Raw genomic sequence first — 23,099 nt, 5'->3', positions numbered from 1 at the left:
TCCCTTGGTTTAAAAACCCAGTCAGTTGTTTTCTCCCGGAGCTCATTTTTATCTCGCGAGCTCATTCTCACTCTGTGATCAATCTTTGTGCTCATTCGCTCTTGTGTCCAATCTCTATCTCCCCGTGTCTCTCTCTCTCTGTATTGATCTCTTTTGTTTTTGCAAACTACATGTCACATTTGTCCGGTAATCCTGTGAGTATTGTTTTGTTATTTGACTGTTTGTTTGTTTGGTGGGAAAAGGGGGTACCAAGACAAGTCGCCCATGGGCATACATTACCCGTAGGAATACTGTGTCTAAGTACCATAGTTAGAACTGGGCGGACCACCCACTGTATTTTTGGTTAGTTAGCTAGCTGTTGTTGAAATAGGCTAGTCTAGCTTAGGGGTGGTTTTGGATTATTGTTTCGTTGCTTGGGTCCAGCTCAGCCCCTTTTCCCACACCCCTTTACCGTGTGTTTAAAATAAACCTTTTGAGTTTGACGGTAGATTTCAGTTGTCTGTGGTTTTTGGTTCTCACTGTTACATGTCACGATTATAATTTGCATGATTTATGTTACGGGTCTCGTATCCATCCCCCCTAGACCGCTGGGCCAAAGAGGTTCGTAACATAAGTGGGGGCTCATCCAGGATCTGTCATTACTGACGCCCATACCGCTCATGCAGATTGTTATTGTGTGGTTAGTCAGTGTTGAGCGTCATAAGCATTAGTGTTTGCTATTTGTTGGCTTTTGTGTTTGGTAGTAGTTCAAGATGGCTACTTTTGAGTTGAAATCCTTTTTGGATAACCCTTTGTGGGAGGTGTTTAATAAATGTCGTAAAATTGATTTAATGACCTTGGCAGAACATTATTCATTGTCTATTTCTCACAATTTAGTTAAGGCGGAGGTTAAGAAACTAGTGTTAAATGTATTGTTGAAAGAGCAGGTGCTTGTGTTACCGCTGCCTGAGCCTACTACCCCTGTAGGGGATGTTGCTGCTCCTGTAAGCCCGTCGGTGTCTGAGACCGAAGGCGAGGCTAAAGCTCCAGCTACATTGCCCCGTTTTGATCCACTCTCCCCACTGTCAACTGGTGATGCCAGAAGGGATGTCCGTTCTATACAGTTTCAACTGGAGGCAGAAGAGAGAGCCCAAATTAGGCGAGAAAATCTCCAGTTAGAAATGTGTAAACTTGAGGCAGAAAAGAAAGAGAACAGCGGCAGTTGGAAATCTGTAAAATAGAGGCTGAAAAAGAAAGAGAACAGCGGCAGATGGATTTCAAAATGCGCCAAATGGAACTGGAAGCAGAGACAGCGAGGCTAGCCTTCGTTCCTACTGTGCCTGTTAGTGAGTCGTCCTCACCAGCTGTAGCTTCCAACACGTTTGACATTAGTAGGCAGATTGCCTTAGTACCTTTGTTTAGAGAGTCAGAGGTTGACTCCTATTTTTGTGTGTTTGAACGTATAGCTGTAGCCTTGAAATGGCCTGAAGAAGTATGGTGTTTATTGCTACAATGTAAATTAACTGGTAAAGCCCAAGAGGTTTTATCAGCGCTACCTCTGGAAGATAGTTTGAACTATGAAGTGGTCAAAGCTACCGTTCTTCGCGCTTATGAGCTTGTGCCTGAGGCATACCGACAGAGATTTAGGTCTCATAGAAAGTCTTCTAATAAGACTTATGTGGAGTTTGCTAGAGACAAGGGAAATCTGTTTGATAAATGGCATGCTGCTAGTAAGGTAACTGATTTCAACTCTCTCCGGGAGTTAATTTTGTTGGAAGAGTTTAAAAATTGTTTACCCGAACGCATTGTAGTATACCTAAATGAACAGAAAGTATCCTCCCTGTCAGAAGCGTCTGTGTTGGCAGACGAGTTTGTGTTGACGCACAAGAGTGTGTTTTCGGCTCATACTGAGAGTAGAGCTACTGAGTTGCCTACTTTTAGTCCTGGTCGGCCCGCAGTATATCAAGCACGCCAGAAAAATGAGCGTCCCTGTTTCTATTGTCATAAAGTGGGACATATGATTAATGATTGCTTCCTACTAAAACGCAAACAAGGGATGCCTATTCGGTGCAAAGCCGCCGACAGGTGTTGGGCTAATTCGTACTGTTGTGAGGTCTGAAACGAAACCAGTGCCTCAGGGTAAATGTAGTTTGAAAGTCTCAGTACCCGACCGCAGTTACGAACCGTTCATTTTCGAGGGGTTTGTGTCCATAGCGAATGACGAAGCATCTCAGCGTCCTGTTAAAATCCTTAGAGATACTGGTGCGGCACAGTCATTTATATTGTCTGATGTGTTGCCCTTATCCGACAATACATACTGTGGTTCCAGTGTGTTAGTTCAGGGTATTGAAATGGGTTTTGTCCCAGTGCCATTGCACTTTGTGAATGTACACTCTGAGTTGATCAGTGGAATATTCAGAGTGGGGGTACGTCCTATGTTGCCAGTAAAAGGTGTGACCTTTATAATGGGTAACGATATTGCTGGAGGAAAGGTAGTACCCGTATTGGAAGTGTTGGATAAAAGTGACCACTCTCTCTCCAATGAGTTGGCACAGAGTTATCCCCATGTGTTCCCCGCTTGTGCTGTCACTCGTGCTCAGGCAAGACAAGTGGGTGACGTGATAGATTTGTCGAACACTGTTCTGTTCAAAGAAGATGATCAAGAGGATGGGTTGTGTACTACCTCTGCGATGCTGATCACCTCTGACAAACAGACAAGGGAAGAATCGAAGTATGTTGAACTTATTGCTGAGGCAATACAGTTACCAGTCACTCGTGAGCAGCTGATTGCTAACCAGAAGGTTGACAACAAGCTTGCTAAATGTTTTTCTAGTGTTGTCTCATTGGAAGAGGTAAAGAAGAAGAATGTGGCTTACTTTCTTGATGGTAATCTCCTCATGCGTAAATGGACATCCCATGGTGGCGCGGAGGGAGATTGGAATGCTGTTTACCAAATAGTGATTCCTACAGCCTTTCGACACAATGTGTTATCCCTTGCTCATGATCACCAGTGGTCTGGACACTTAGGGATCACGAAGACTTATGATCGGATCCTTCGACATTTCTTTTGGCCAGGTTTAAAACAAGATGTGGCTCAGTTCTGTCGGACATGTCACACATGTCAGGTTACAGGAAAACCAAATCAGGTTATTCCTCCTGCTCCTCTTTGTCCTATACCTGTCATAGGTGAACCATTTGAACATGTGGTGGTTGATTGTGTTGGACCGTTACCGAAGACAAAATCGGGTAACCAGTTTCTGTTAACGATAATGTGTATGGCAACAAGATACCCCGAAGCCATTCCTCTGAGAAGGATTACAGCTCCAGTGGTGAGTAAAGCCTTAATTAAGTTCTTCACGACATTCGGGTTACCTAAGGTGGTACAAACTGATCAAGGTACAAATTTCCTGTCAAAGCTCTTCAAGCAGGTGTTAAAATCCTTGTCAGTTGCGCACCGTGTATCAAGCGCATATCACCCAGAGTCTCAGGGTGCGCTTGAACGATGGCATCAGACACTGAAGTCTATGCTACGTAAATATTGTTTGGAATCTGAGAAAGATTGGGATGAGGGAGTTCCTCTAGTTTTGTTTGCTGCTCGTGAAACTGTACAGGAGTCCCTAGGGTTCAGCCCAGCTGAACTAGTGTTTGGTCACACAGTGAGAGGACCACTGAAAGTCCTTAAAGAACAGTTTTTGTCCCAAGAGTTGTGTACGGAAGAAGAGAATGTGTTGGACTACGTTAGTCGCTTTCGTGAGCGCCTACACCAAGCCTGTGCTCTCGCTAAGGAAGCTCTGTCTTCCTCACAAACAAGTATGAAAAGACACTATGATAAACAGGCTGTTTCTCGTCCACTACAGCCAGGTGACCAAGTGCTGGTGTTATTGCCTGTTCCAGGATCTTCACTGTCAGCTCGTTTCTCTGGTCCTTATTTGATTGAAAAGAAGTTAAGTGAAACTGATTATGTGCTTCAAACTCCTGATAGAAAACGGCAATCTCGTGTGTGCCACATTAACATGTTGAAAGCATACCAAACCCGACCCATCACCCAGGTAGATGGTTCAACCACAGCGGAAGTTACTGCTATTTCTGCTGCTTCTACGGCTATGATAGTGGACTGTCATATTGATGATGTTGATGGAGATGGATTGGAGTTGCGCAATACTCAGCAGCAGTGTGTTAGATTGCCCAACTCAGAAATGCTGATGTCTCTCCAGTCAGGTCTGGTTCACTTAACGGAAGGACAGGCCGACGATATTGTGAGGCTACTCCACAGTTTTCCATGTCTCTTTAATGACGTTCCTACTCGCACAAATGTGTTGGAACATGACATTAATGTTGGAAATGCTGCCCCTATCAAGCAACACCCATATCGTGTCAATGCTTCTAAGAGGAAGATAATGAGGGATGAAGTGAAATATTTGTTGGAAAATGACCTGGCCACGCCAAGTTCAAGCCCTTGGAGTTCTCCTTGCATTCTGGTTCCTAAACCTGATGGTACGTCCAGGTTATGTACGGATTATCGAAAGGTAAATTCTGTCACATTGCCAGATTCTTTCCCGTTACCCAGACTGGACGACTGTATTGACACTGTTGGTGCTGCTACTTATGTAACTAAGTTGGACCTCTTAAAAGGTTACTGGCAGGTTCCGTTAACCTCACGTGCTTCTGAGATTTCTGCCTTTGTTACCCCAGACAACTTCCTACAATACTCTGTCATGGCTTTTGGGATGCGAAATGCACCAGCCACTTTTCAACGACTGGTTAACACCGTATTAGCTGGCGTTCCTAATTGTAGTGCATATCTAGATGATCTAGTGATTTATTCATCTGAGTGGACAGATCATGTTAACTCTCTAAGGGTAGTATGTGAACGTTTGGCCGCTGCTTCTTTAACCCTGAACTTGGCAAAGTGCGAGTTTGGGAAGGCCACTGTTACCTATCTCGGCAAAGAGGTAGGCCATGGACAGGTGCGCCCTGTTGATGCTAAGGTCTTGGCTATCACTGCATTCCCTGCGCCTACCACCAGACGAGAGCTACGCCGCTTTTTGGGGATGGTTGGCTACTACCGTAGCTTCTGTAAAAACTTCTCTGCGGTAGTTGCTCCATTGACCGATTTGCTCAGTCCGGCAAGATCGTTTGTGTGGTCCCCGGACTGTAAGGTAGCTTTTGAAACTGCTAAAGCACTATTATGTAATACCCCTGTACTTGCAGCTCCGTATTTTGAAAAACCATTTAAACTTGAGGTAGATGCTAGTGCCAGAGGTGCTGGTGCTGTTCTACTTCAGCAGGACAAGAGTGGACTGGATCATCCGGTGTGTTATTTCTCCAGAAAATTTAACAAATGTCAGACAAACTATGCCACCATCGAGCAAGAAGCTCTAGCGTTGTTGTTAGCTCTGCAATATTTTGAGGTGTACATAGGGTCTAGTGCCCTACCTGTGACTGTATATACGGACCATAACCCCTTAGTGTTTCTCCACCGTATGTACAACCAGAACCAGCGCCTTATGCGTTGGGCTCTTATTGTACAAAATTATAATTTGGAGATTTGCCACAAAAAGGGTTCTGAAAATATGTTAGCAGATGCTTTGTCTCGTGTGTAATAATTTTTGTATGTTTCGGAAGATTGACTTTGATTTTGTGAGTATTCATTGTAGATACTTTTGTATAAACTGTGTACATACTTTTAGTCGCAATCCCCCCTGGGGGTTGCTCTTTTAAGGGTGGGAGTGTTACGGATACAAGTGTGTATCCTGTGTGTTTCTTTTCTCTCCTTCTCCCCATCACAGGTGACAATCATCAGTCCCCAATCAGAAGACACCTGTTCCTTCTCCCTCAACCAATCACAGTCCCTTTCCCTTGGTTTAAAAAACCCAGTCAGTTGTTTTCTCCCGGAGCTCATTTTTATCTCGCGAGCTCATTCTCACTCTGTGATCAATCTTTGTGCTCATTCGCTCTTGTGTCCAATCTCTATCTCCCCGTGTCTCTCTCTCTCTGTATTGATCTCTTTTGTTTTTGCAAACTACATGTCACATTTGTCCGGTAATCCTGTGAGTATTGTTTTGTTATTTGACTGTTTGTTTGTTTGGTGGGAAAAGGGGTACCAAGACAAGTCGCCCATGGGCATACATTACCCGTAGGAATACTGTGTCTAAGTACCATAGTTAGAACTGGGCGGACCACCCACTGTATTTTTGGTTAGTTAGCTAGCTGTTGTTGAAATAGGCTAGTCTAGCTTAGGGGTGGTTTTGGATTATTGTTTCGTTGCTTGGGTCCAGCTCAGCCCCTTTTCCCACACCCCTTTACCGTGTGTTTAAAATAAACCTTTTGAGTTTGACGGTAGATTTCAGTTGTCTGTGGTTTTTGGTTCTCACTGTTACATGTCACGATTATAATTTGCATGATTTATGTTACGGGTCTCGTATCCATCCCCCCTAGACCGCTGGGCCAAAGAGGTTCGTAACAGTTTTGAAAGACAATGCAATCGTCCCCCTTGAATCTTATTGGAGCTCTGGTTGAAAAAGGCCCTAAAGATTTATGTTATACAACGTTTGACATGTTTGAACGAACCTAAAAATTAAAAAAAAAAGCATTTTATTGAAAGAGTAGTCCCGCAGCCGACGGAGGTTTTGGAGCAGCCTTCAGAACGCGCTAACAAGAACAAGCTATTGGGACGTAAAGGATTAACTTTTTTTGGATTGAGGTCTGGGCTTTGACCATGCCAATCCAATACATTTAACCTCTATGGGCTAGGTGGGACGCAAGCGTACATTCTGTTATACTCACAGACACCATTCAAACAGTTTTAGAAACTTTAGAGTGTTTTCTATCCATATATAATAAGTATATGCATATTCTAGTTACTGGGTAGGATTAGTAACCAGATTAAATCGGGTACATTTTTTTTATCCAGCCGTGCAAATACTGCCCCCTAGCCCTAACAGGTTAAATGCTTCCCCTTAAACCACTCGAGTGTTGCTTTAGCAGTATGCTTAGTGTCATTGTCCTAATGGAAGGTGAACCTCCGTCCTAGTCTCAAATCTCTGGAAGACTGAAACAGGTTTCCCTCAAGAATTTCCCTGTATTTAGCGCCATCCAACATTCCTTCAATTCTGACCAGTTTCCCCAGTCCCTGCCAATGAAAAACATCCCCACAGCATGATGCTGCCACCACCATGCTCCACTGTAGAGATGGTGTTCTCGGGGTGATGCGAGGTGTTGGGTTTGCGCCAGACAGTGTTTTCCTTGATGGCCAAAAACCTACATTTTAGTCTCATCTGACCATTTACATTTACATTTAAGTCATTTAGCAGACGCTCTTATCCAGAGCGACTTACAAATTGGTGCATTCACCTTATAATATCCAGTGGAACAACCACTTTACAATAGTGCATCTAAATCTTTTAAGGGGGGTTAGAACGATTACTTTATCCTATCCCAACTGTAACTGTGACAGCATGGAATTCAAATGAGGAGATAGACAGATGGGTCAGGGGAGAAAGAGAGAATGTCCACTTGGGAGAGATGAGGATTCCAGTGCCACCACCCCGCTGGCTCGATGCTCTAGGGGTATGCGAGAACACGTAGTCAGACGAGGAGAGAGCAGTAGGAGTAGCAGTGTTATCTGTGGTAATCCATGTTTCCGTCAGCGCCAGGAAGTCTAGGGACTGGAGGGTAGCATAGGCTGAGATGAACTCAGCCTTGTTGGCCGCAGACCGGCAGTTCCAGAGGCTGCCGGAGACCTGGAACTCCACGTGGGTCGTGCGCGCTGGGACCACCAGGTTAGAGTGGCAGTGGCCACGCGGTGTGGAGCGTTTGTATGGCCTGTGCAGAGGAGAGAGAACAGGGATAGACAGACACATAGTAGACAAGCTACAGAAGAGGCTATGCTAATGCAAAGGAGATTGGAATGACAAGTGGACTACATGTCTCGAATGTTCAGGAAGTTAAGCTTAAGTTGCAAAAATCTTATTGACTAAAATGATACAGTACTGCTGGCTGGTGGAGTAGGCTAGCTAGCAGTGGCTGCGTTGTTGACTTTGAACGTGTAGCTGGCTAGGTAACCTCGATAGTTTCAGTACTACACCTTGTCATGATACAAAGCAACTTTGTAGCTAGCTAGCTAACATAACACTAATCAAGACGTTCCTTGTAATGTATTTAGTTTCTACAATGCTGCTCGTCGGTAATAGTTGGCTGGGTTAGGAAAAATGGCGTCGCGGGGGACGGAAATAGCTGGCTAGCTAACCTCGATGGCTGGCTAGCTAACAATTATCAAGCTATGACAAAGACAACTCAGTAGCTAGCTAGGTAACACTGCACTAGTCAAATCGTTCCGTTGTAAAGTATTAGTATCTACAGCGCTGCTAGTCGGTAACGGTTGGCTAGCTGGCAGTGGGTTAATGATGACTATGTGTGTTGAGTAAGTCTGGCGCCGCGTCGCGGCTGGCTAGCTCACCTCGATAATACTCAAACTCAAACTACACAATTATCTTAGATACAGAGACAGCAAAGACAACTATGTAGCTGGCTAACTAACACTAACACCACACTAATCAAGTCGTTACGTTGTAATGTAATAGTTTCTGCAGTGCTGCTAGTCGGTAGAAGTTGGCTAGCTAGCAGTGATGACTAGCTAGCTAGCAGCTAGCAGTGTTGACTACGTTAGGAGGACGAAGATAGCTAGCCTCGATAATTACTCAATTACTCTAAACTACACAATTATCTTTGATACAAAGACGGCTATGTAGCTAGCTAAGAAGAATTGCTCAGATCAAACAAATCAAGCCGTTGTAATGTAGTGAAGTGTAATATTACCTGTGGAGCGAAGCGTGGTGCGACTGCTCGCTCCAAACCGGAAGTTATGTTTGGGGAGTTTCCCACATGCCTTTTGGCAAACACCAAACGTGTTTGCCTATTTTTTTCTTTAACCCCTGTGCGGCCTCCAGCTGTTCTGGAACTTCCTGGGCCTTCCTGTATTGGGAAAACAAAGACCTAACAGCATGGGTTAATTCCTTCATATATTTGCTCAAATCATCATCCAGTGCAGTCAGGTCAGTCAGTTTGAGTCATTGGTCTGTGTAAAGGAATGTTCATTGGACGGCAAGTTAAGACCTCATGTGGGCTAAGCCCTGTTCCGCGGTTTATACTATTGTGCATTTTCATCAGGACTAAAGGGAGACACTCCACCCATGACTTCCCTGTGGAGTGGCATGCTTTGGCAAGCCCCCTTTTATGGTTTGGTTAGCTCTTTCAGTAATACTATTACTTTGTGGGTGGTAGATACAAACAAACTTCTGATCTATCCCCAATTTGGGAGCCACCTGTGAACCACATCTCCTGTGAAATGGGTGTCATTGTTTGCAGAGAGAACTTCCGGTTCACCAAATCTAGGGATGATTTCCCTTACCAGGAGTTTTGCTTCCGTTTTAGCATCACAGTGCACGGTTGGAAATGCTTCGACCCACCTGGTAAAACGGTCAATAATTTCCAGGCAGTATCTCTTTCTTTCTTTTCGTTCAGTCATGTCTATGAAATCCACAGCAAAATGGGTGAACGGGCCAGCCGGCGCTGGAAATTTCCCTGGTTTCAGGGGGGTACCCTTACCAATGTTGTATTGCATGCATGTAGTACATTTAGAAACGTGTGTTTTGCAAATTTCAATCAGATTTGGACAAAACCAGGTGTCAGATATTAGTCTTACCATCTCCCCCCTTGGCGCGTGACCCACCCCGTGGGCCAGGCAACACACAGAGGAGACGAGAGGTAAGGGCAGAACAGGTTTGTCAGAGAGTGATTGCCTCCACAGGCCATCAGGGCCTCTGGAGCAGCCCCTAGATTCCCATAAGGGGTGATTAAGTGCATCAGCAGCCTGGTGTTGGTCCACATCAGTGATTTCAGACGTACACGGGGAAGTAAGCATAATGGCATGAGTACGGCAGCGAGAAGCAGCATTCTTAGCAGCAGCATCAGCAGCAGCATTACCTAAACTAATGCTATCATTGTTGCCTGTGTGGGCACGGACCTTGAAAATAGCCAACTTAGCCGGAAGCAACATGGCCTCCAGCATGGCTTCAATATATAAGCGGTTTTTATTTGGAGTACCGGATGCATTAACAAAATCCCTGCCTTTCCAAACCCCTACCCAAGATAGGCAACGCCAATGGCGTATGCAGAGTCAGAATAAATGTTAACCACTACCTAATATACATGCTTCAGTAAGGGCCTGGAGCTCAGCTTGTGGTGCTGGTGTGGGTTGTGCTGAGTGTGGGTTGTGTTTGGGTTGTGCTTTGCAATGTGTGGGTTCTGCTGAGCAATGTTCAGGCAAGTGACGTTCAATCAACAATGACCTATTCAGTGAGACTATACCAAACCCTGCATGTTTCCTACCAGTCTCCCTATCAATAAAGGCAGAGCCTTCAACAAAGAGAGTAACATCAGGGAGCTCAAGAAGTTCATCCTAAAGGTCAGGCCTGGCCTTAGAATCCCGTTGGACCAGATCAAGACAGCTGTGTGGTTCTCCATCCTCCAGAGACACGTGCAGTTGTGCTGGATTAGCAACAGAGCATCGTTGAATCGTAAGGTGAGGCTGTGTCAGAAGGCATTCATACGCAGCAAGCCCTTCAGCCATTGAGTGCACATGTTTCTCATATGGCCTGCCACACCACAGTACCAGGACATTAGCGGTTGTCTCTGTGTGGCTAGGTATGGTTCTGGGTTCCCATATGGTTGAGGTAGCAGGTGCTTGGGTAAACAGGTGGAGCAGGTGGTGGAGGAGGCTGCTGCTGCAGGGCAGCTGGGGTTACAGCCACCATTAGATTGTTGTTTTTTCCTTTGTCCAGTTGGGCTAGTTGGGCTTTCTTGAGTTGTGTGTCAAAACCAGTCTTCCTTGCTTTTTCTTCAGTCTTCATTTTTTCCAGGCTCTGCAGTGATGTCTAATGTGGTCCTCTTTAGTAGGGCCTTCAAATCTGTCCCATCCCACAACATTCATCAGTTTATCCCTGACCCACTCAGGTAGATTCCTGTAGAGTCTGTCATAGAAGAGATTTTCAGTGGTATCAGAGGATGTCCCGTGTGGCTCAGTTGGTAGAGCATGGTGTTTGCAACGCCAGGGTTGTGGGTTTGATTCCCACGGGGGCCAGTATGAAAAAAGGGAAAAAAATTTAAACAATGTATGAAATGTGTGCATTCACTACTGTAAGTCGCTCTGGATAAGAGCATCTGCTAAATGACTAAAATATAAAATGAGTCAAACCTCTCAGTGGTTTCTCCTTGCCGCTCTGTCTTAAGTTTATCCATCTAGTCGAGGATATCATTATCTTCAGTGAAAATAAGTTCACCCAGTCTGGCCACGTCCCTGCTGGTGTGAAATATTTCCCTCAAATGCTGGTAAAGAGCTTATCTGAAATGGATACACAGCAGTTTGACTTGGCCTTGAGTAAGTTGTAGTTGATTCCAAACGGTGTCACACTGTCCAGGGGTCAGGACTTAGCCATGAGAGCTCTGAGGTCACCCAGACACAGCTGATGGTGTGAGGCTATAACAGTCTCAAAGGTGTGGATCCATCTGTCTGTTCCTTTCTACTCAACAGCCAGTGGAATCCCGTGGCGCGATATTCAAGTACCTTAGAAATGCTATTACTTCAATTTCTCAAACATATGACTATTTTACACCATTTTAAAGACAAGACTCTCCTTTATCTAACCACACTGTCCGATTTCAAAAAGGCTTTACAGCGAAAGCAAAACATTAGATTATGTCAGCAGAGTACCCAGCCAGAAATAATCAGACACCCATTTTTAAAGCTAGCATATAATGTCACAAAAAACAAAACCACAGCTAAATGCAGCACTAACCTTTGATGATCTTCATCAGATGACACGCCTAGGACATTATGTTATACAATACATGCATGTTTTGTTCAATCAAGTTCAAATTTATATAAAAAACAGCTTTTTACATTAGCATGTAACATTCAGAACTAGCATTCCCACCGAACATTTCCGGTGAATTTACTAAATTACTCACGATAAACGTTCACAAAAAACATAACAATTATTTTAAGAATTATAGATACAGAACTCCTTTATGCAATCGAGGTGTCCGATTTTAAAATAGCTTTTCGGTGAAAGCACATTTTGCAATATTCTGAGTAGATAGCTCGCCATCACAGGCTAGCTATTTTGACACCCACCAAGTTTGACCCTCACCAAACTCAGATTTACTATAAGAAAAATTGGATTACCTTTCCTGTTCTTCGTCAGAATGCACTCCCAGGACTTCTACTTCTATAACAAATGTTGGTTTGGTTCCAAATAATCCATAGTTATATCCAAATAGCGGTGTTTTGTTCGTGCGTTCAAGACACTATCCAAGGGTGACGAAGGGTTACGCGCCCGACGCGTTTCGCGACAAAAAATTTCTAAATATTCCATTACCGTACTTCGAAGCATGTCAACCGCTGTTTAAAATGAATTTTTATGCTATTTTTCTCGTAAAAAAAGCGATAATATTCCGACCGGGAGTCATTGTTTTCGTTCAAAGACGAAAGAATAAAAACATGGAGTCTCCTCGTGCACGCGCCTCCAGTCTCTGTTCTCTGATCGACCACTATCTAAATGCGCTAGTGTTTTTCAGCCATGGCCTGCAAAGCCACCTTTCAGCTTTTTGCCGCCTTCTGAGAGCCTATGGGAGCCGTAGGAAGTGTCACGTTACAGCAGAGATCCCCTGTTTTGGATAGAGATTATCAAGAAGGCAAAGAAATGGTCAGACAGGGTACTTCCTGTACAGAATCTTCTCAGGTTTTGACCTGCCAAATGAGTACTGTTATACTCACAGACACCATTCAAACAGTTTTAGAAACTTTGGAGTGTTTTCTATCCAAAGCTAATAATTATATGCATATTCTAGTGTTGGGCAGGAGTAATAATCAGATTAAATCGGGTACGTTTTTTATCCGGCCGTGAAAATACTGCCCCCTATCCATAACAGGTTAACCTCTATGGGCTAGGTGGGACGCTAGCGTGCCACCCGTGGTGCACTCCATCAACAGCAGGTGCATTTCAAGAGCGGCAAATTTGAATCCAAATAAATGTCAAAATTCAAATTTTTCAAAAATACAACTATTTTACACCATTTGAAAGATAAACATCTCCTTAATCTAACCACGTTTTACGATTTCAAAAAGGTTTTACGGCGAAAGCATAAATTTAGAGTATGTTAGGACAGTACATTTACAAGAGTTGTGTGTAATGTTTTGTCAAGTCAAAGACAGGGTCACCAAAACCATAAAACCAGCTAAAATGATGCACTAACCTTTTACAATCTCCATCAGATGACACTCCTAGGACATTATGTTAGACAATGCATGCATTTTTAGTTCTATCAAGTTCATATTTATATCCAAAAACAGCGTTTTACTATGGCATTGATGTTGAGGAAATCGTTTCCCTCCAATAACCGGCAGTCAAGTCAGCGTCACAAATTAAATAATTAAAATTAGAAAACATTGGTAAAATATTATATTGTCATTTAAAGAATTATAGATTTACATCTCTTGAACGCAATCAACTTGCCAGATTTAAAAATAACCTTACTGGGAAATCACACTTTGCAATAATCTGAGCACTGCGCCCAGAAAAATACGCGTTGCGATACAGACTAGACGTCATGTTGGGGAGATCTAAAATCGAAAATACTATGTAAATAATCCATTACCTTTGATTCTCTTCATCAGATGTCACTTCCAGGTATCACAGGTCCATAACGAATGTAGTTTTGTTCAAAAAAGCTCATCATTTATGTCCAAAAATCTCCGTCTTGTTAGCACATGATCTAAGCCAGCCGGACTTCGTCATGAACGAGGGGAAAAATATATTTACGTTCGTTCAAACATGTCAAACGTTGTATAGCATAAATCATTAGGGCCTTTTTAACCAGAACATGAATAATATTCAAGGTGGACGAATGCATACTCTTTTATAACGTATTGGAACGAGGGTACCCAACATGAACTCGCGCGCCAGGTGTCTAATGGGACATCATCGTTCCATGGCTCTTGTTCGGTCACATCTCTCCTCCAGAAGACTCAAAACACTTTGTAAAGGCTGGTGACATCTAGTGGAAGCAATAGGAAGTGCCAAAATATTCCTCAGCCCCTGTGTTTTTCAATGGGATAGGTTTAAAGTCAATACAACACATCAGGTATCCACTTCCTGTCAGAAAATGTCTCAGGGTTTTGCCTGCCAAATGAGTTCTGTTATACTCACAGACACCATTCAAACAGTTTTAGAAACTTTAGAGTGTTTTCTATCCATATATAATAAGTATATGCATATTCTAGTTACTGGGTAGGATTAGTAACCAGATTAAATCGGGTACATTTTTTTTATCCAGACGTGCAAATGCTGCCCCCTAGCCCTAACAGGTTAAGATGGTGAGGAAATTACATTTAAAGAACAACCAGGCATCCTCTACTGACGGGATGAGGTCAAGATCCTTCCAGGATACCCGGACCAGGTCGCAGAAGTGTTTTAGGGAGCGTTCGACAGTGAAGAGGGGTGGTTGTTTGACTGCGGACCCATAACGGATGCAGGCAATGAGGCAGTGATCGCTGAGATCCTGATTGAAAACAGCAGAGGTGTATTTGGAGGGCAAGTTGGTCAGGATAATATCTATTAGGGTCCCCATGTTTACAGATTTAGGGTTGTACCTGGTGGGTTCACATTTATAATGTGTGTGAGATTGAAGGCATCTAGCTTAGATTGTAGGACGGCCGGGGTGTTAACCTCTCTGGGCTAGGTGGGACGTTAGCGTCCCACTCTATTCAACAGCCAGTGGAATCGCGTGGCGCGAAATACAAATACCTCAAAAATGCTATAACTTTCATTTCTCAAACATATGACTATTTTACACCATTTTAAAGACAAGACTCTCGTTAACCTCCAATATCCAATGATAGGGCGTGGAGCAAATTACAAACTCCTCAAAAATCCCCAAACTTCAATTTTTCAAACATATGACTATTTTACACCATTTTAAAGACAAGACTCTCCTATATCTAACCACATTGTCCGATTTCAAAAAGGCTTTACCAACGAAAGCAAAACATTAGATTATCTCAGGAGAGTACCCAGCCAGAAATAATCACACACCCATTTTCAAGCTAGCATATAATGTCACAAAAACCAAAACCACAGCTAAATGCAGCACTAACCTTTGATGATCTTCATCAGATGACACTCCTAGGACATTATGTTATACAATACATGCATGTTTTGTTCAATCAAGTTCATATTTATATACAAAAAACAGCTTTTTACATTAGCATGTGACGTTCAGAACTAGCATACCCACCGAAAACTTCCGGTGAATTTAGTAAATTACTCATGATAAATGTTCACAAAAAACATAACAATTATTTTAAGAATTATAGATACAGAACTCCTTTATGCAATCGCTATGTCAGATTTTAAAATAGCTTTTCGGTGAAAGCACATTTTGCAATATTCTGAGTAGATAGCCCGGCCATCATGGCTAGCTATTTTGACACCCACCAAGTTTGGCACTCACCAAACTCAGATTTACTATAAGAAAAATTGGATTACCTTTGCTGTTCTTCGTCAGAATGCACTCCCAGGCCTTCTACTTTACACCCAATGTTGTTTTGGTTCCAATTAATCCATAGTTATATCCAAATAGCGGCGTTTTGTTCTTGCGTTCAAGACACTATCCGAAGGGTGACGCGCCGGCGCGTATCGTGACAAAAAAATTCAAAATATTCCATTACCGTACTTCGAAGCATGTGAAACGCTGTTTAAAATAAATTTTTATGCGATTTTTCTCGTAAAATAACGATAATATTCCGACCGGGAGACGTTGTTTTCGTTCAAAGATTGAAAATGAAAAATGGACACTTCACGTGCACGTGCGGACCGTGTCATTGTTCTCAGATCGACCACTATCCAAATCCCCTACTGTTTTTCGCCCAGGCACTGCAGAGTCATCATTCCCCGTTCTGACGACTTCTGAGAGCCTATGGGAGCCTTAGAAAATGTCGATAAAGAGGCTATAAACTTTAGGGTGTTTTCTATCCACATCAAACAATTATATAAATATTCTAGCTTCTGGGCAGGAGTAATAACCAGATTAAATCGGGTACGTTTTTTATCCGGCCGTGAAAATACTGCCCCCTATCCTAAACAGGTTAACCTGTCTGGGCGAGACCCTAGTCAACAGCCAGTGGAAACCCGTGACGCAAAATATAAATTCCTCAAAAATGCTATAACTTCAATTTCTCAAACATATGACTATTTTACACCATTTTAAAGACAAGACTCTCGTTAATCTAACCACATTTTCCCATTTCAAAAAGGCTTTACAGCGAAAGCAAAACATTAGATTATATCAGGAGAGTACCCTGCCAAAAATAATCACACAGCCATTTTCAAAGCAAGCATATATGTCACAAAAACCAAAACCACAGCTAAATGCAGCACTAACCTTTGATGATCTTCATCAGATGACACTCCTAGGACATTATGTTATACAATTCATGCATATTTTGCTCAAACAAGTTCATATTTATATCAAAAAACAGCTTTTTACATTAATAAATCTATTTATAGTTTATTCTTCACAGAACAAACGCAACTACATTGACTTTCAAGGAGTTATACTTTCAGACAGAATTATCCAACTTTCCTGTGGCATACTGTCCTCTTAACATCTCAAATCAAATCATATTTGTCACATAAACGTGTTTAGCAGATGTTATTGCGGGTGTAGCGAAATGCTTGTGCTTCTAGCTCTGACAGTGCAGTAATACCTAACAAGCATACAATATATACCCAATACACACAAATCTAGTAAAGGAATGGAATTAAGATGAATTAATTTGTCCATTAAAATAACATCAAATTGATCAAGTCCTCAACTGGCACCTTCATTAAATAGTACCCGCAAACACCAGTCTCAACGTCAACAGTGAAGAGGCGACTCTGGGATGCTGGCCTTCTAGGCAGAGTTGCAAAGAAAAAGCCATATCTTAGACTGGCCAATAAAAATTAAATATTAAGATGGGCAAAATAACACAGACACTGGACAGAGGAACTCTGCCTAGAAGTCGCCTCTTCACGGTTGATGTTGAGACTGGTGTTATGCCGGTAATATTTAATGAAGCTGCCAGTTGAGGTCTTGTGAGGCATTTGTTTCTCAAACTAGACACTCTAATGTATTTGTCCTCTTGCTCAGTTGTGCACTGGGGCCTCCCACTCCTCTTTCTATTCTGGTTAGAGACAGTTTGCGCTGTTCTGTGAAAGGAGTAGTACACAGTGTTGTACGAGATCTTCAGTTTCATGGCAATTTCTCGCATTCATTTCTCAGAACAAGAATAGACTGACGAGTTTCAGAAGAAAGGTCTTTGTTTCTGGCCATTTGGAGCATGTAATCGAACCCACAAATGCTAATGCTCCAGATACATAACTAGTCTAAAGGAGGCCATTTGTATTGCTTCTTTAATCAGAACAACAGTTTTCAGCTGTGCTAACAAAATTGCAAAAGGGTTTTCTAATGATCAATTAGCTTTTTAAAATGATCAACTTGGATTAGCTAACACAACGTGCCATTGGAACACAGGAGTGATGGTTGCTGATAATGGGCCTCTGTACGCTTACGTAGATATTCCATTAAAAAATCAGCTGTTTGTCACGTCCTGACCATTATAAGGGTTAATTGTTATTGTAGTTTGGTCAGGACGTGGCAGAGGGTATTTGTTTTATGTGGTTTGGGGTGGTGGTTGATTTAGTAGGGCATTTGATTTATGTATTCCGGGGGTTTTGGGCACTGTGTTATGTTTATGTATTTCTATGTTTAGTCTAGTGAATCTGTTTCTATGTTTAGTTAATTGGGGTAGGGACTCTCAATTGAAGGCAGGTGTTGTCTATTTGCCTTTGATTGAGAGTCCTATATATTAGGGTGTGTTTGTAGTTGTGGGAGATTGTTTCTTGTTTAGCGTGTGTGAGCATGACAAGACTGTTTTGTTGATCGTGAGTTCGTTGTGTTTATTATTTTGGTATTCACTTTTGAGTTAAAATAAACTTCAAGATGAGCATCCACAATCCTGCTGCATTTTGGTCCTCCTTTCCCGACGACAACCGTGACACTGTTTCCAGCTACAATAGTCATTTACAACATGAACAATGTCTACACTGTATTTCTGATCAATTTGATGTTATTGTAGTGGACAAAAAAAATTGCTTTTCTTTCAAAAACAAGGACATGTCTAAGTGACCCCAAACTTTTGAACGGTCATGTATATACAATAGTATGTAGACACCCCTTCAAATTAGTGGATTCGGAACACCAAGTCTAGGTCCAAAGGCCTCCTGAAAATCGAATCATATGGCAACCCAGACTATTTGCATTCCCCCCCCCCTTTTACGCTGCTGCTACTCTCTGTTTATTATCTATGTCACTTTAACTCCACCTACATGTACATGTTACCTCGACTAACTGGTGCCCCCGCACATTGACTCTACTGGTACCCCCTGTACATAGCCTCGCTATTGTTATTTTACTGCTTCTCTGTAATTATTTGCTACTTTTTTTTACTTATCTATTTTTTACTTAACACTTATTTTTCTTAAAACTGTATTGTTGGTTAAAGGCTTGTAAGTAAGCATTTCACTGTAAGGTACACCTGTTGTATTCGGCACGTGACAAATACAATTTGATTTGTTGATGAAAGGTGTATAAAATCGAGCACACATCCATGCAATCTCCAAAGACAAACATTGGCAGTAGAATGGCCTTACTGAATAGCTCAGTGACTTTCAACGTGCCACTGTCATAAGATGCCACAGTCAAATTTCTGCCCTGTAAGTAATGGTTATTGTGAAGTGGAAACGTCTAGGATGAACAACGGCTCAGACGCAAAGTGGTAGGCCACACAAGCTCGTAACGCCCTAAAAATCATCTGTCCTCGGTTGCAACACTCATTACTGAGTTCCAAACTGCCTCTGGAAGCACAAGACGTGTTTGTGATGAGCGTCATGAAATGGGTTTCTATGGCCGAGCAACTGCACAAAAGCTTAAGATCACCATGCGCAATGCCAAGTGTTGGCTTGAGTGGTTTAAAGCTCGCCGTCATTCGACTCTGGAGCAGTGGAAACGCGTTCTCTGGAGTGATGAATCACGCTTCACTATCTGGCAGTCCGACGGACGAATCTGTGTTTGGCGGATGCCAGGAGAACGCTACCTGCCCCAATGCATAGTGTCAACTGTAAAGTTTGGTGAAGGAGGAATTATGGTCTGGGGCTGTTTTTCATGGTTCGGGCTAGGCCCCTTAGTTCCAGTGAAGGGAAATCTTAAAGCTACAGCCTTCCCCAAACTGGCCCTTTCCTGTTTCAGCATGACAATGCCCCCATGCACAAAGCGAGGTCAATACAGAAATTGTTTATCGAGATCGGTGTGGAAGAATTTGCACAGAGCCCTGACCTCAACCCCATTGAACATCTTTGGGATGAAATGGAATGCAGACTGCGAACCAGGCCTACTCGCCCAGCATCAGTCCCTGACCTCACTAATGCTCTGGTGGATGGAAGCAAGCCCATCCAGCAATGTTTCAACATTTAGTGGAAAGCCTTCCCAGAAGAGTGAAGGCTGTTATAGCAGCAAAAGGGCTGCCAACTCCACATTAATGCCCACGATTTTTAAATGAGATGTTTGACGAGCAGGTTTCCACATACTTTTGGTCATGTAGTGTATATATCTGTATATATGTGTGTGTATATATATATATATTCAGGTTTTTCCCAGTTTTCATATTTCAAGTTTTTACACGTTTCATGATTTACAATTTCAGATTACTTTATACAGTTAGTTAGTTATAAAAATCTTAGCTGTTTCAATTTAAAATTTGTTACCCTGCTGACAAATTTGTTACAATGTAATTGTAATGTACTGTACACATTCATTAGATTTTATATCAGCTACCATCTTTTTAACTTTGAAATATATTAGTTTTTTCAATGTGGTTTATATCCGGTTCCTCAACCATAATTAAATAATGACCCAGAAGACAGCTGTCAATTATTTTATAAATGAAAGAAAAATAACACCCAATATCTTACCCCTTCCCAGGTTTCTGATTCATTCAGCATCAGGCATCATCTACACCCAGCCGTGGGCCAGCCTGGACGCGGAGGTGAAGTCCAAGTATAATTTCTATGTCAAAGCCGAGGACGCAGAGGGCAAGTACAGCCTGGCCGAGGTATTTGTGACCGTGCTGGACCTCAACGATCACCCGCCAGAGTTCAATGAGAACTTCCTGGAGAAGACCATGATCATAGGAGCGCTGGTGAAGATAGAGGTTTGTGTCGCAATCTAACTTCCAGTTTTGAGACAATTCATCTTTGCCATACCCCAAAGGTTGATTCGTTTGCAGCAATTACAAGAACAAGTCCAAAGCCATGCTTTCATGCATTTCTGTGGACAATAATAATATAATTATTTTACATAGTACTTTTCATTACATTGAGAATCTCTAAGACACTAATGCAAAACAAAAACAAATGTAGGCTTCTGGCAGGTCTAGGCGATGGTCTTCCACAGCTGGTCAGGTGTTGAGGCAGTTCAGAAATGCAGTAGCTTGAGAAAAGGGAGCATTGATGGTACAGGGAGGGAGAAGCGTCAGTCATATAGCGACAGGCCCAGGGGCCTCATCCATAACCATTGCATAAATTTAATGTTAAATGCACCATTTCAGAAAAACATAGAGGTTTATAAACGCATGTTTTCCATTATATATCAGATCTGTCGTGAAACTGTGCATGTGTGAATGAGCATTATAACTCCCATCATTCACCTTTTATGGTTAAAATAACTTCCTTATTTGCTGTACACTTTGGAAGCATTGGAATTAGGCCAAGACAGTATCTAAGGAAATAGCAATGCATGATGAACGTGATCAAATGTCTTTGAAGGGCTTGTCAGAATGTTTTCTTTTGTAGTGACATTTGCTGTATCTAAACGTTTCTGAAAGATAAAAACAATTGCACATTGTTGTGGACCTGTAAACAGATTTGAATTCCATAATTTTTGCATTTACTTTTTCCCGACCCTAAATAGGCTATGCTGCACTCCCCGTGAATTCTGAAACATTGTCTACTCAGAAAAAAAATTCAAACAACAGTAGACCTACTTAGTGGTAGCCTACACACTTCAACTGTCTGTTCACCTGTTAAACTGTACTGCATGTTATAAACTGGGCTCCCTTTTGAATGCAAAAAACTTGAAATTATAATATCTAATAGGCACAATGAGAGATGCGCATGGTAATTCTACCAGCTCTCAAAGTCTCACATCAGAATTAGACAATCATCCATGTTTCTCAAATGTCAAATTTCGAAGTATTGAAGGTTAAGATTAGGCGTTAACTGAGAATTGTTAAGGTTAGGGTTAAGTTCAGGCATTAACTCCAATTTCTTAACTTTAGGCATTAACTCTGAATGGTTAAGGTAAGTGTTAAGGTTTGGGCTTAAAACAAACATTTCCAATAAAGTATATCGCTGGATTCAAAATTGCAACTTTGGAATCAGAGGCAGATGCTTATGCCCATCCATCATCCCTGTCCAAAACACCCTAGCAAAACCGAAACCTACTTGATAACTACAGTGCTCACTGTTGCCCCTAGTGGCCGTCTTTCACATCATCTCCCGACGTCTTCAGAAATGGATGGACGTCGAATACTGACTTGTATCGTGGGTGACTTGACTGGGTAATTTGTTGTATGGCTACTTCGGGAATATGAACTCATCATGGCCAGAAAAGGTGAGGAATCTATTCTGCAATGGTTATGACATATGTATTATGACTTATGTTTATAAATGAAATATTGTCTACTCAAATTTGACATTACAGTAGTCGGATGTAGTAGCCTACAAACATCAATGGAAAAGGTGAACCGTCTGTTCTGCCATTACATTTGCTTTTTGGATTGGATCAAATAGAGAAAAATACTTGAAAAAGTTGATATACTTACTAAGTTTGTCAAATTAATTAGAGATGGGACGAATGGTAGCCTATCCTAACTTCTTGTAGGCCTATAGGCTATTTTGTGAATATGAAACCATCACAGTCAGAAAAGGCGAGGAATTTATTCTGCAATGATCATCGAAATTAAATAAATAATAGGAAATAGATTTTCTCTCCTCTCACTAACAGCAAATGACTGCATCTTGATATTATATTTAGCTAACTGTTTTTTGTTATGAATAAGAGTTTCATCATATATTCCTGCACAAGACAACCACTAGACTAATTTGATCTTCTTGCAATGCAATACCTCAAGCACTAGACACTGTGCGTACACATGGTCTAAAGTTTGCTGGAGTATAAGCACATTCTCAGGTCAAGTTCAGTTTGTATGAATTCCAACTTATGCGTGAAAACTTGCACACGCATATTTTGGGGTGTACAGTGGCTTGCGAAAGTATTAACGCCGCTTGGCATTTTTCCTATTTTCTTGCCTTACAACCTGGAATTAAAAATTTTCGGGGTTTGTATCATTTTATTTACACAACATGTCTACCACTTTAAAGATGCAAAATATGTTTTATTGTGAAATAAACAAGAAATAAGACCAAAAAACTGCATAACTATTTACCACCGCAAAGTCAATACTTTGTAGAGCCACCTTTTGCAGCAATTACAGCTGCAAGTCTCTTGGGTATGTGTCTATAAGCTTGGCACATCTAGCCACTGGGATTTTTTCCCATTCTTCAAGGAAAAACTGCTCCAGCTTCTTCAAGTTGGATGGGTTCCGCTGGTGTACAGCAATCTTTAAGTCATACCACAGATTCTCAATTGGATTGAGGTCTGGGCTTTGACTAGGCCATTCCAAGACATTTACATGTTTCCCCTTAAACCACTCGAGTGTTGCTTTAGCAGTATGCCTAGGGTTATTGCCCTGCTGGAAGGTGAACCTCCGTCCCAGTCTCAAATCTCTCGAAGACTGAAACAGGTTTCCACAAGAATTTCCCTTTATTTAGCGCGATCCACTGTTCCTTCAATTCTGACCAGTCTCCCAGTCCCTGCCGATGGAAAAACATCCCCACAGCATG

At 42.1% G+C, this 23,099-nt stretch overlaps 1 protein-coding gene across 1 annotated transcript in view; it reads left to right on the top strand.

The window, feature by feature from the left end:
• Positions 1 to 23,099, top strand: part of LOC106578368 (cadherin-related family member 1) — a 171,823-nt gene that overhangs the window by 138,497 nt on the left and 10,227 nt on the right. The window contains 1 exon segment of the mRNA XM_045702044.1: positions 20,119 to 20,347. Coding sequence (XP_045558000.1) covers positions 20,119 to 20,347 — 229 coding nt within the window.

The sequence above is a fragment of the Salmo salar genome, chromosome ssa19 (assembly GCF_905237065.1).
Source record: "Salmo salar chromosome ssa19, Ssal_v3.1, whole genome shotgun sequence".
In the NCBI taxonomy this organism is placed as follows: Eukaryota; Metazoa; Chordata; class Actinopteri; order Salmoniformes; family Salmonidae; genus Salmo; species Salmo salar.
This window is presented reverse-complemented; position numbering and strand designations above follow the sequence as displayed.